Below are 15,473 nucleotides of genomic sequence, written 5' to 3'. Positions count from 1 at the left end.
TGGTTTCCTAGGAAACAGGGGAGCACTTGGGAATCTATCATATTTCACTCTTGCCACCCCTTTTTAATTATATGTTTTCTTGATTAATATTAATTACTTCCATTCTTAAATGTAGTTAGTAATCAATCTTGATCTATATCTTGCCACTGGACCCAGATGGCTCTGGAAGGGAAAGTGAGGCAGGCGACATTGCCCAGTCTTCCTCACTTAAATCTGATCACTTACATGCCATGGTATCACCTCTCTGATGTCATGGTCCTCTTCGAGTACGAAAGAAAAACAACTAGAGGTTTATTTAAGCCTTCCTGAACGCCATGAGCCTCTCTGTTGCCTTTTTAATTACTTGAACTTTTAGTTAGCTCTTCAGTTTGTTTAGCTCTTCAATTTGTATTATATTTTAAGGTTGACAACCACATAACATCACTGGAAGCCCATTTTCATTAAAAAGATGGGTTTTGGAGATGAAAAGCAAGTCAACAGCAATTAAAATTAGAGTGTAGTTTTCCGGACACAATACAGGCCATTCATTTACTCCAATTCTGAGCCTGACTCACCTTCAGAATCTGTCATAAATATCTTTACTGAATATTCTAACTCATGGACTACTTTTCTGATTATATAAATAATAGACTTTTTTTTCTTTTATTTTTTCATATTTTGTGTTTTCCCAGTTACATATAAAAATAATTTTTAACATTCATTCTTTAAAACTTTGAATTCCAGATTTTCTCCCTTCCTCTCCCTCCCCCTGCCACAATTGAGAATTCAATTGAATATAGGTTATACATGTGTAATTTTGCAAAATATTTCCATAATAGTCATGTGTTAAAAGAAAACATAGACTAAAAGAAGCCCTCTAGAAAAATTAAAGTTTGGTGGTTTTGAGTGTGTGTGTGTGTGTGTGTGTGTGTGTGTGTGTGTGTGTGTGTGTGTTTAAGTATGCTTCGATCTACTTTCAAACACCATCAGTTCTTTCTCTAGGTATGGATAGCATTTTTCATTATAACTGTTTCAGAATTGTCTTGGATCATTGTATTGTCAAGAATAGTTATGTCATTCACAACTAATCATATGAAAATATTGCTATTATTTTTATATGTAATTTCACTTTGTCTGCTCATGTCTCTCCAGATTTTTCTGAAAGCACTCTGTCCATTTTTTATATAATACAGTAGTATTTCATCATAATCACATCATATCACCAAATTTAATCAACCATTACCCAATTGATGGGCATCCCCTCAATTTCTAATTTTTCTTTACCCCAGAAAAGAGCTGGTATACATTTTTTGCATATATGTGTGTATAGACATGTATACATATACATATATGTGTGAATATGTATATATATATGTACACTCATATATATTTTCTTCTTTGTTTTTATCTTTTTTTGGAATACAGGTTTTGCTAGGTCAAAGGGTATGCATGTTTTTATAACCTTTTGGGTACAATTCCAAAGGACTCTGCAGAATGGTTGGGTTAGTTCCCAATTCTACCAACAATGCTTTAATGAATAATTTTCCCCACATCTCCTCCAATATTTGTCATTTTCCTTTTATGTCCTATTAGCCAATGAAAAAATATGAAATGCTTCATGAATTTATGTGTCATCCTTGCATAGGAGCCATGCTAGTCTTCTCTGTATCATTACAGTTTTAGTATATAGGCTGCCGAAGTGAGGACTAAACATCTTTTTAAAATTTTTCATCCATGTATTTTCTTTCTTTTCTTTTCATGGATTTTTTTTAGATTAATAAAAGAGGTTTATTTGAGGTTTGGAAGTAAGGGTAAAGGTAGAAAGATGCCAGGGCCAGGCTGGCACCAGGCAGACAGGAACCCAAACATGGCCAGTATAAAGATGCTATGTCTGGGGCTCCTGCCCATGGATCTTTTTTGAGAGCTCATGGATTACTTTGAAAATGCCCTGTATTATTCTGAAGCTTGATAAAATCAACACAATAATTTTCCATGACAAAGCATTGGAAGGATATTTTATGTCCATTTAGATTCCATGAAGGACATTTTCCATGATGGGAAAAATACTTTTGAGAAACAAGTATCTCCTATGTTTGACATTAATAATTAGAGATCCATTGAATGATTAATTCTGGAATGACATTTATCAAGGGATCTCAGATTATCTTAATATATGCATCAAGACATTCCCCCAACATTCGTCATTATCTTTTCCTGTCATCTTAGCTAATCTGAAAAGTATGTAGTAGTATCTCAAAGTTGTCTTAATTTTCATTTCTCTGATCATGAATCATGTTGGGAAAAAAATCAAAAAGGAGAAAACCACGAGAGAAAAAAAAGAAGAAAAAGAAAAAAGTGAACATAGTAGGTGTTGATTTACATTCATTCTCTTATAGTTCTGTCTCTGGATGAATTTATTGGGATTGCCTTGAAATACTTAACCACTGAAAAGAACCAAGTCTTTCATAGTTGATCATCACCTTCTCAGTAAATTTCAATGGCTTTCTATTCCCTCCAAAATCAAACATTAAGTCCTCTTTGTCATTTAAGATTTATGATAAACTGACCACCTTTCCAGCCTTTTTCAATTTTGCTCCTTTTCTCACACAGTTTGATCTGGCTATAATGATGTTCTCACAGTTCCTTAAACACAATATTCCATATTCTGTTTCCTTGATTTTCTATTTTCTACCCTCCAAATCTGGACTATTCTACCCCTTCTCATCCATTTCTTTGTTTCCCTGATCACTTTTAATAGGATTCAGTTCAAATGTCACTTTCTGCAGGAAACTTTTCCACATCCCTCCAGTACTGTTCTTCCTTTTAGAATTATCTTCATCTACTCTGAATATTTACATTTAGTTACTTACATGTTCTTTTTTTGCATTACAATATATGCTCTTTGAAGAAAAAGACTGGGTTGGTTTGTTTTCATATCCCTAGTGCTTTGTGAAATGCCTGACACACAGCAAGAGTTTATTAAGTGTTTATTGACTAAATAACTGGTTTAGTTTTTTGTCTTTCATTCTTGAAGAAGGCCAAAATTATATTACTATGTTGGGATCAAGACACAGTGTGCCCAACTGTAGATTATCAGACCAATACGAGCTGAGAAGGCTCTATCCCAAGTCAGGCATAAGTAGTCCATGGGAACATTTGGAGTGGAGATGTTTCTAAATTTGCACATTACATGTTTCCTTTGAGCTACTGCAATTCTGCGCAGAGAATACAACACCTTCTTTAATGAGTACATGCTGTGAATGGTTCTGTGCCAGTGTTTCCCATGCCTTATAATCAGTTCCAAAGTTTTTCAGAGAGACCTTGTGAGAATCACTAACAATGTATAGCCTTACTCACTATCCCTTATGACTACTCCCTTATGATTGTTATGTTTCCATTTAGAATGGGGTACTCCTTAATTTCAAGAACTGTCTTAGCTTTTTCATTTGTATTTTCAATTTTGGGCAAAGTACTTTTCACATAATAAGTTATTGATGATTTTTAATTTATTTTTCCAATCTTTGAGTATCTTTGCTTTATTTGGTATCTTTGATCTTGATTCTGGGCAATAGTTTGATCATATACATAAGCCATTTGTGAAATCAGTTTCTTGATAATAATAAATCATTTCTTGTTTCAGACAAACTCAGTTTTACTTTTTGTGATATAATTCTGGTTCTTTTATTGAGGAAAGTATCTGTGCTCTAGATATGAACCTTTATCATATTCTCCAGCATTATTTTTGGTCTCTTTTTCTGTATACTTTTGTCTTAAAGCTACTTCTATCAAAATATATGTTGATTTGATTTAGAATGTACAAATCTTTATAATTCTTCATAAAATTTGTTTAATTATTCTTTCTCTTTAAGAAATGTTGATATATAGATATATAGATATGCTAATTATCTTCATAATGTTCCTTTTACATATAAGTAATCATTTCAAGATGAGATAGCCAAATATCTAGTGATGAGTTTTCTTATTACCATTGAATAAATAATAAAGCAAATTCATTTGTTTGCTTTTACCAATGAGCCATCCTTCCATTTAGCTACAAGTTCCTTTTGTCATTTGGTTTTATTGATTGCAGAATATCGAGATTGTTGTAGTTAAGTTCTTTCAACAGGATGTAAATTTGTTGGTCATTAGATAATAGTTTCACATTTAGAATACCAACAGTTATTATTTATAGTCTCTAAATCTGTGTGCTTCTCAACATTATTGGCATTCTTTTCTACCATTCCACTCCTCTGAGTATAGAAGTAAAAAAATAAAAATAAAAAAATAAAAAAAAGAGAGAGACACATGGGATTTAGAATGATTTTTTTTCATGAGTTTCTATAGTCAAAAAATTATCAGCTAATGATCTCAGATAGGAGCCTCTTCATACTTAATTGGTTTGTTCATCAAATGTTCATCAAGATTCTACTAAAAAATGTATAGACTGATATAACATGACAGAGGTTATAGATTTTTAGAATAACCTTTGAAAATCTAGCATAGCTTCAATGCCTCATAATGACACTAAAATTGGATTTATGGGAGAGGAAAACAAAAATAATATATGATTTTTGTGTTTTTCATCAAGTTATTTTAATTTTTCTATTTGGAACTGGAAACTTAAGGTCTATTGTTGCCACATTTTCTTATCTGCAAAATAGGGATGAAAAATGCCTGCCTACACTTCCTATGATTTTTTGAGCTTATCATAGTAAATTAGAAAGTATTTTGAAAAATTAGAAGGACCATTTAACCCTATAACCTAGTTGAAGTATATATTGGAATGAAACAGTAGAGAACTTTTTGTGATATATTTTAAACTAAGAAATAACTTTTAAAATATAGATTCTGTTTTCCACTAACTTTTTCATTCTCATCCTCCTCTGCATTCTGTATATATTTGGGAATTGCTTTAAAAGTCCTCCATTAAAATTTATAGCTGATACATTATAGTATAAAAGTAGCCCTAAGATTTTGAGGATTAGGCTGTTGTATCTTAAGCTCTGGGAGGGCCTACTAAGCTGATAAAGCTTCACTTGTGACTATCTATTTATGCATCTACCCATCTTTCTCTCTCTATCATCTGTCTATGTATCTATCTCTAAATCTATCTGTCTTATCTATCGCTCTATCATGTGTGTATGTGTGTGTGTGTGTGTTTGTGTAATGTTGGTAAGGGACTATATATCTTTTGTTCAAAATCTAGCCTAGTTATGTTTTTAGACACTTGTCTCCACTTGTGTTTTTGACAGCAGTGGCTAATTGACTCCTCCAAGGACATTTATGGTATTTTTTGTTTTGTGTGCTTTGTTGATTGTTGTTGTTCAATTGTGTCCAAACCTTTGTGCTCATTTGGGAAATTTTTCTGGCAAAGATACTGGACTGGTTTGCCATTTCCTTCTCTAGCTATTTTATAGATGAGAAACCAAGACAAACAGGATTAAGTGACTTACTGAAGTCACACAGCTAGTAAATTTCTGAGGCTAAATTTTAAGCCAGGTCTTCCTGACTCCAGACCTAAGCAGCACTTAGCAATTTGCAATGCACTTAGGTTATCATAACACCGTGAAAAAGGAAGCACAAATATTATTTCCATTTTATGAATGAAGCACATGAGAGAATGGAATAACTTCCATTGACATTAGTCACAAAGTCACATCCCCTTCATGACCTTGTGTATAAGCCTTCCAAAGCCAAGTGTCTGACCAAGTGTCAGAGGTATACCTCTCATAATGCTACATCACCCTGCCTTGGCTCTAATTCACGCAAAGTGCTCCCCCAAAGTGAAAGACACAAAAATCCCCTTACAATATTATCCCATGTGGAAGAAAATCTAAAATTGGGTACATTACAAAAGGCTAAGTATGTGATATAAACAAAAAAATGCCGTTGTATTTCAGAGAAGAGATAAATTGATGCTATTTAGATTCTGCTTGAAGAGTTTTCCTTAAAGTTAGTACTTAAACTGAACTTTAAAATACTGTTGCCTAAGGAAGAATGTTAGAGACAGTGGGGGGGGAGGGGAGAGGAGCCAAAGAGTCCAAGCAAGGGCAACAACATAACCATGTAATTAAATAACACACATTGGTTTCAAAAGGAAAGCAACTGAGACAGGTGAGGATAAGAGAATAAAAGCTAATTTGGAGACTGTTATAACTTCAATTTCCTGTACCTAAGTTAAAATCCCAAAGAATTTAAAACAAGTTATTCTTTCTGATGTACTTACCAGCAAATTATATGCAAATGGGTTTTATTTGGCATTAAGACATGAGTATGTAACTGCTGTGTGCAAGTTGGCAGGATAGACTTTGCAACAATCACATCACTTGTAAAAATGATCACAGGGTAGAAAAAAAAAGCCTTAATCAGCATATCTTGTTGGCTATGTAATAGGAATAATCTTATTTTGATATCCAAATAATTTCCTAAAATATTAAAGCAGTTACTTGACAGAACATTTCATACCAAAGGGGTATTTTTAAATAACTATATCTATCATAGTCCCAGCTGAAGTAGTTGGGACTGCTATTTAACCATGCCTATTTAACCCAAAGTGTGAATAATTGCATGTCTTTGTGTAAAAGCAATATTTATCTCCATCCAAAGGGTGTAGAATAAGTACAACATATCTGACTCTAAACTCCTCTAATATTTGTGGTGGTACTATGTCATATCATTGGAGTCCAAAAGTCTAGGTTGCAATCTTTGCATTGTCATTTAACTGGATATATAAATAACTTAAGGCAACTAATTTGTGGTTCAACCTATTTTTTCCTGGTAGATAATTTCACTGTCTAAAGGAAGTTCAATGAGTCAGTAGAGGTCTCTTAATTTATCTCTTTATGTCTCCAAATTAGTGTCTTTGCCTTCATTTTTTCCCCTTCCCAATCTACCCCATATATCAACATTACCTAAACATTGCTTTCTTCATGACAATTTTCTGCTGCATAATCTACAATAGATCCACATTAAAACTCACCTAAAATTTGTTTTCTAAATCAGCAAAATTGAAAGACCTAAATTAGATTATATTTCTCTACTAGACCATAAAGTCCATGAAAGTAGTATCTTATTTTGTTTGATCTCTGTATCATCACCAGTATCTATTATAGTATATAGTAGGTACTTAATCAATGTTCATTGTATTGAATCAAATATGTACTTTGCAAAGTTAGAACTTAACAGTAACACTTTGTTTTGTATCTCTCAAATGTATATTTCTCATATAATGTGTATTATCATTATTCATTCTGGTGTATTTTCTCACTCTACCAGAGGGTTAGTTCTGTAGTGACAGAAACCATGTCTTCTCTAAATTTCATATTTCCCTTAGCAACTTGTCTAGTCACAAAGGTGGCTAATGGATGTTTGTTATATTTTTGTTATTGAGGACAACGCTATATCCAACTTTGTTGAAATGTATGTCATGTCTACCAGAATGATTTAAGTCCATTCTTATATTCCAGCCCTCTGCTATAAGAACTTCTAGACATATATGTGTTTTTAAGTCTCTCTCTTAATACCATTAAATACTAACCTGGGTGGCACAGATTAGAAGCAAAACTCTTCTTCTAATTATCTGTACATATGCAATTTTCTTTACCTCAAATAGTTTTATACTCTTTATGCCACCCATGTACACCATAGTTTACAAGAATAGTATATTTTTCTCTTCACAAATGTGTTAAATGTAATTTTAATGGTTTTTTCTTTCTATTTCCTTTTTTAAGAACTAAGGAATTAAATGAAAAGCTAGTAGGAGTTCCAAGTTACCTCTGAGAATTTATACCTGCTAAAGACAAGAAATTTAAAGTTATGATTCCCACTCCAAATATACACATATATAAAGGCATGAGAATAATCACCATATTCAGCAATAAAAGTACTACATGTGAGTAAAGGGAGCCAAGTTATGGTTATTGAGGGAATCATAACTGTGACTGCCTGACTTTTTGTGAGTAGAAATAAATTTCAATCAGTAACTACTACATTGAGAAAGAGTTTAGTTACTGTTTTCTTCCCTTGCATTTAATATATATGCATTTTTATAGAAGATATAACAAGAGCACATATGTATATCTACAGTGGGTAAAAAAATGATAGTTCAATAAATGCTTTAGCTTTTCTATTTGAGAAATAAGTATCAAATAATGGAATGTTTGATCCAAAATGTCAAAACAAGCATCATCCTTATCAAAAAAGAATATTTTCAAGAGCATCAAACACTGCTCTTTAACCATAATAGGTTCTGATAAATATTTGTTTGATTATCTTTCTCATACCATATTTCTGTGGTTGCAGTTAAGGTAAAAGATTGAAGAAACAATTGTATCTTTTTCATTTAAATCAGGGTATATTACTACATTAGTAATCTTAACCAGTTTTTATGGTTGTTCTTTATATGAATAATTTACACAGGTTAGGTAATGATTATAATAAAAGAGATTTAGTGGAAAGGTCTTGTTTCCATTTTTAGTGTATTTCACAAAACAAATAAGCCTTTACTGGTCATTATCTACTGTCTGCTTTGAAGCATTTAGAAGGGTAGCACATATATAACAGGCTGAATAAAGCTCTTGAGTTCCTGATGAATAGAATGCTAAAACACATATACACAGACAGACACACACATATACATACATATACATATATGTTATGTGTATGTGTGTATGTATATATATATATATACATATATATGTATATAAAGAGAGAGAGAGAAATATATACATACACATACACACATGTATATTTGTGCAACTTATTGAAGGTCATCCAATGTGGTGTGCTCTTGAATTTTTGTGAAATTCTTTCTAGGAATATTCAAACATGGCCTAAACTGCTATACAACATTTGAGAAAAGGAGTCCATGGAAAGAGTTTAAAGCTAAATTTTTGAGATACATTGCTTCATGAATCATAAATTCATATATTTATTTACTTAATTATCCATTCAATAAATGTTTAGCTACAGAGTAAATTGTAATGAGTCACTGCAGTAGCTACAAAGTTATTTAGTTATATTTTCTAACTCATTTGATATTTTGTCCCATTATCCAAAGAATTGTTTGAAAAGAATCAGTAATCATGAAGATAAGAATAACTGAGTTACACACTTATCTGAAAGAATTACTCTCATCCATTATTTGACAGGTCTTTAGGGGGAACTTCAATGGGAAAGATCTTGCAAAATCATTCTAAAAATGTGGTCTAAAAATATACAGAGAGAGCGTCAACTTACTTAACCTAGATATTGTGTGGATACTGCATTCTATGACAGTATTAGTTTTGAGGGTTTGGTTTTTTTTTTTTTTGATGTTTTATTTTGTTTATTTGAAGTGAAGGATACCACTGTATGGTTGTGTTAACAAAAGTTTTCTATGGATCAGCCAAGTGTCAAAAGGTTCTTTACTTCCATCACCAAGTAACCTGACTACTATGAGATGACTTCTTTACCCATTATAACTCACAAAGCAAAATAACCCTTATCCTTGTGCATTATCCCTCACATATCACTTCTTCTCGATGGTAGATCACAATTTTTAGATTGTCTATAAATATTAACAGCTATTGCTACTCTCAAATGTGAGATTTTTGTCCAGTAACTGATGAGTGAAGGAACATAAAGATACTGACGTTCTCACTATAAATAATCCCAAATAAAAAGTAAGCTGCATCTAAATGGAAAGATGGGTCTCAAGTTGTTCTTAGAGATACATTTAAAGAAGTTTGGTAGATTGGTTTTAAATAGAATTGGGATACATTAGACATGGTAATGGGGGCCAGGTAGCATTTTAAAATGAAATTAAATATATCTTAATAGACTAAAAATCACTATTTATCATCATGGGATTCATTTCTGAATCAGCTAGTTGTCTGTGTAAATCAGACTCTTGACTTAAAAGAGATAAGAACAAAATTAATTCTAAATTAGAAGAAATGTGGTATGAAATTTAAACAACTCCACTATAATCCATTTTAGCAATTTCTTTATGCCTAGAGAAGCATAAAGTTAAAGAGATGATGTGCCATCAAATTATGGAGAGCCTTGTGTGTCAGGCAAAATTTTGCTAGATGACAATAGGAAAATGCTGAATATTTTTGGGTAGGGGATTTTTAAGACCAAATCTATGCATAAAAAAGATTAGCAAAAAATGGATGGGATAAATTGAGGGAGAAGAACTGATAAGAAGCTAATACTAATAGGCCAAATAGGTGGCAAACTAGCCTGTCCTGATGTAGTATCAGCAACTATCAAGAATTGGATGGATACAAGGAAATAATATGCAAGTGGAATTGACAGAACTTAGTAAATTAGAGGGGAGAGAGTGGAAAGAGTTGGCTATAACATCAAGTCTTTTGAATATGGAAACTGTGTGATTAATATTTTACTTGACAGTGATATTAATTACTGTGATAAGAAAATTTGGGTGGAAATATAAATAAGTCTAATTTTGAATCTGTGGAGTATGGAAGACTAGGGATCTTGCTCATTGAAGATATGCTTATGGAGTTCAGAAGAAAGACCAAGAATAGCATAGATTTGGAAATCTTCTATATGGTAGTAATTGTTCAATTCGTGGGAGTAAATTATATTACTAAAGATAAGATTGTAGAGAGAAAAGAAATAAGGCTAAGAGAAGATCTATATGGAATACCCAATTTATAGGATGGCAGAAAGATTAACTCTATAGAGGAGTAATTAGAAAAATCTGAGGAGCCCAAGAAGAGTACAAATCTAAAACCAAGAAAGGAGTGTTTGCATTCAAAAGGAAGATGGAATCAGCAGCACAACAGTGTAGAAAAGTCAAGGGGGATCACGATTAAGAAAAAGTCATTTGATTTGGTGAGGTTGATACCTATATTGGAGTAGACAGATAGGGAAAGGTATTGTTATTTTAGGAGTTGGAACTCCTATCTTAGCCTAACACATCTAAATATGTTAGTAAGCAAATAGTGGTATGAGAAAGAGTTGGAAATGGGGAGCAAGAAGGATGAATGATTGGGTATGGAGAAGAAGTGGAAGAGAATGGTATAGTTAGAAGGATTCAGCTTAGTGGAGAATAGGATCCCTTTTATCAGAAGGAAAAATTTGCAATGTTGCTGAGGAGTTCTAAGGTACAAAGAAAGATGAAGGAGCTCATAAGAGATGGTCTTAATCCTAAAATCATATAATTAAAATTAAGTCAATAACATATAATAATAAGTAAGTATTCTGAGTAAAATCAGGATATTCCCCCCAAGGTATATGATAAAGCATGTTGGGATAAGAATAGCTCAAAAACTGAATTTCAAAGAGGACCAGTGCTCTTAGATTAGAGCATGCTAATGTTTACATGGAATCTAATAATAGTAATGTGGAGAGAAAGTTATGTCAAGTATATGGATTCTTTCCTGTAGATATAGAACAGAAAGGCTTTTCCCCTAAAGTAAACCATCAAAGGAGAAACAAAATGAGCAAAGCCAAATCTTTGAAATGGTACAGATTTTAGATAGATATTTAGCTATTCCTTACAGTAAGGTTCAAAAATAGTGAATTAGTTTCTACCCAGTATGCCAGAAACTGAGTCATTCTCTAAAACAACTGTTTTTAAAACATATAATTTGAACACTTCTGCAGAAAATTTTGTATAAGAAATAACATGTAAAAAATTAGTCATCAAGGGCTAGCTGATACAGGGTTTCACAATCATTAGCAAAATTTTTCATTCAACAAGCATTTTTCAAGCACCTATTATTTGTGAAATGTTGTTGGAAATGTAGATAAATGGAATATTTCCTTCCTGCCTCTCTAACTCCCTCCTTCCCTACCAAGGAACTTAATAATATTTAGCTGACAAGATAGAATAAGAATACAAACATTTATAATATATCTGAATGTATAAGAGATTGAAAGTAACTACATAAAATAGGTGTGAAAACAAGATAAGAGTTCAAAACAAGGAATGATCCCTCTTGATGGTAAGGATTTTGGTTCTAGAGGAGCTTGCTTTTGACCTTGACTTAAAACAAAAGTATAGAAACAAAAAAGTACATGATGTGGCCCAGGATGAATGTTAAATGTTTGGGCAGAACTTTGTAATACTATAACATGCATCCAAGTTAACTATATTTATAGTACCTGAGAGAGCCATCTAATCCATGCTTTTGGCTCTGGATAGGACTATACCTAATAGTTTAATGAGAATTTCCTTTTTAAAGCATTTTGTAATAGATGATTGTGCCATCTCTTCCTATCACCCATTCCAGTGTTTAAAAGCCTTTTCTGTTTATGTACCTGCTATTTGCAACATCCTTAAAAATTCAAAATTGCTCATTCCTAAATAAAAGTCACTGTAAAATCGATTTCCTGAAAATTTCCCAGCCTTACCTAGGGGATGGGAAGGAGGTATTCAGGAGTCAAACCTCTCTATAAACTAATGGAATATCTAAGGAGCAATAGTTAGGTCCCAGAACTTATATACTTTCTTTATTTACTTGATTTCTACCTGTGAAGCTTATTAGAATAAGAATAATCTCTCCTATACATTGGTATTTCTCTCAATAGTCTAACCCTTATTATGCATAAAATGATAGAATTATAGACCGAAAAGAATGTTAGAAATACATAGGACAACCCTTTCACATTTTAGATAAGGAAACTGAGGCCCAGAGAGATAAAAATAACTTACAGAAAGCCCAAAATTGAATGAGTAGTGTATCTGAGTCTTCAAACCAATTTTTAATCCCTTGTCCAATGTTCTTTCTATTAAACCATGCTTTAATTTAATATAATTAAATGATCGCAAATGGTACCACTTTCATTTTTGATAGCTATGAATTTTAAAGAGCCTAGTAAAGTAAACATTCTTTTGTTTAATGGAAGAAAAACATATTATCTGATTTTTTAAAAGTTTCCAGAGAAAGATACTAATGAGAAGTATGATATATGCTATACTTTAAATTCTCACTTCATTCTTATCAATAAAGAAGATAGACATATAGAGTTCCTTTTCCCTCTCCCCACTTTCAGGCAACACAGTAAGTTTCTGTACAAGCCATCACTTACTCTCTCTTTGGGTGGCAAAAAGACACATCTGTATAGTATACAATTAGATGGTGTTTTCAGAATTTCATACATTTATTATGGAACATCCAATTTTAGACTTCATTAGGCTAAAAGTATTTGTTTTGATTAGAGACTTACTAGCATTTTTATATTTAAATATACTGTAGTTTTTAAGTGGGAAGAGAAACAAAATGTGGCTGTAAATGTGGTTTTGTTGTACTAGACTCTAAGGTCTGTGAAAGCAGGGACTGGGCTTCAGTTAGATTTTGTACCTTCTCTAGGTGCCTATCTCAATGGCAATTTTAAAAATGTATATGTATCAGGAATGAAGAATAAAAAACATAGTAATAGCCTTTATCTAGAGGTCAAGCTAGAGAGATATAAAGACAGAAATAAAGACAGAAGACAAAGAGACAATGAGATAGAGATCTTACATAAATGTGTGGACATGTCTATTTTCAATAAAGATAATAAAGAACATAGTAAACAAGACAGTAAATAGCTTGTTTTTCTTTCTCTTTCCAAAGCCGAACAACAACTTATCCTTACACAGAAACCCAGATGTATAGCCAAAACACTGGAGGGAATTACTTTGATACCCAAGGAAGTTCTGCACAGGTGACTACAGTGGTCTCATCTCATAGTATGGTGGGCACTGGAGGGATTCAGATGGGTGTTACAGGAGGACAACTCATTAGCAGTTCTGGAGGAACCTATCTGATTGGCAATTCAATGGAAAATTCTGGCCATTCTGTGACGCACACAACTCGGGCCTCCCCAGCAACGGTAAGTACTTTTTTAAAAAATTATGTTTGATTTAGAGTCCTCATACAAAAAATAGTTGTTTTTCTTTTTTATATCTTCCTTTATAGCAACATAAACAATGAAAAAAAAAGCCAAAAGGGGGGGAAACCTATCAATCAGTATTGATATTATCTTTTTTATTATTCTAATATCTTGAAACTATAACTTCAATCATGATTTTATAAAGTAAATAATCCATAATTTTCATTAAATTTCTAATTTTGTAGTAATTTTTAAAGTTCAAGTGACTTGTAATAAAATTTCATTTAGTTCTATTAAAACATATATTCATTTTATGAATGGTTTTTAATATGATTTCTGATATATAATAAAATAACCAAAGAAACAAAGAATGTAGTAAAAAAAACAATCATTAAATTTAATTCTCTTTTCTACCATTGGCATTTAAACTAAGCTTATGCTTTAAAGAAAAGTTATTCTGGCATCAAGCTAAAAAAAAAATCACCTTTTCTTCGGATAAATTGTAATTATAAGACAACATCATTATTTGTATGGAATTTGTATAATTTGTTTGGAATTGAAATTTCATTTCTTAAATACGGGACCAGGTCTGTGCTACATATATTTGCTCAAAATTTTTGTTTCAGTGAATATGTTTTAGTGTTTTACAAAGAAGTTTCTAGCCAAAAACCTTACAATAAATGTTTAGTTGGTCTTCCCAGCTTTACAGCAACATAAAAGGAGGGGAAATGTTCAGGGTCAAACAGCATGCTATCTGGAATTACATACTCAGGGTAGAAAAAGAGATAATTGTTTGAATTGTTGCTTGAATTCTGACCCTTTTCTTACTAGTGTGGACCTGAGTATACTTGTACTATGAAGGAAAAAGTGAAAAATAATTTTGAGGAAACTATTCCATCTATTAAATTTTTATATAATTAATGGGAAGTTTTTCAAGATTTTTATTATACCCTGTTCATGTGTATGTGAGGATTATATTTATAAGTAACTTTATGTTCTTAGTTAGGGATCATGATTTATTCCATGGGCTGGCATTTTCTTCACTGATTGCATTTTTTAGAATCCATTTTTAAAGCATTACATTTTTAATTTGTTTAAACCACTGTTCTGAGTGAAATGTATTTATAATGGTTTTTATTTTTATTTAGAATGGTCTTCAAAAATATACATTTTTCTACCCCAAAATACTTCTTTTTTTCTCCAGTCAAATAGTACTTTGTGAACTTTTATGTTGCTCTAGTTTATAATTTATATAAATGCAATTAATAACCTGTGAGGTCCTGTATAAGTCCCTTAACCTGGCTGACCTGAATTTTATTTACTTGGAAAATTAAGAAGTTTGGATTAGAAGCTTGATTCCATGCAATTTGCAAGGGTGGGTATTGTATCAGAAAAATTTTCATTTGTAATATTCTTCTCTCTAAACTATTAAACATGAAATTTTGTATGTCTCAAAGTACAGATTAGGTTCAACAACCCTTTAGTATAAAAATAGGCTTACTTTATTCTGCTTTAAAATTGCCACAAGTCTCTTTTTTCTCAGGCTCATTTCTGGGTCCTACTTCCCAAAATAGTATTTATGGGTTCTGGTGTAGTATCTTGAGTTTCAAAGTCTCTAAACAAATTAATTTTGGGAAATGCTAGATGAGATAATATATAAAGTT

At 32.0% G+C, this 15,473-nt stretch overlaps 1 protein-coding gene and 1 non-coding gene across 9 annotated transcripts in view; one reads left to right on the top strand and one right to left on the bottom strand.

Moving 5' to 3' along the window:
* RFX3 (regulatory factor X3) overlaps positions 1 to 15,473 on the top strand; it is a 316,948-nt gene that overhangs the window by 173,424 nt on the left and 128,051 nt on the right. For all 8 annotated transcript variants that reach the window (XR_012484828.1, XM_074282832.1, XM_074282831.1 and 5 more), the window contains one exon: positions 13,551 to 13,809. Coding sequence is in view for 7 of the 8 variants with exons in the window: in XM_074282832.1 (XP_074138933.1) it covers positions 13,551 to 13,809 (259 nt within the window). In the remaining variant the exon portion in view is untranslated. The remainder of the gene's footprint in view (positions 1 to 13,550; positions 13,810 to 15,473) is intronic.
* Positions 1,580 to 1,687, bottom strand: LOC141552444 (U6 spliceosomal RNA). The gene has a single exon (XR_012485223.1). It is a non-coding gene; the product is annotated as a U6 spliceosomal RNA (small nuclear RNA).

Source organism: Sminthopsis crassicaudata, chromosome 1, assembly GCF_048593235.1.
Source record: "Sminthopsis crassicaudata isolate SCR6 chromosome 1, ASM4859323v1, whole genome shotgun sequence".
Taxonomy (NCBI): Eukaryota; Metazoa; Chordata; class Mammalia; order Dasyuromorphia; family Dasyuridae; genus Sminthopsis; species Sminthopsis crassicaudata.
The sequence above is the reverse complement of the archived record's forward strand: the minus strand, read 5'-3'. Positions and strand labels throughout refer to the sequence as shown.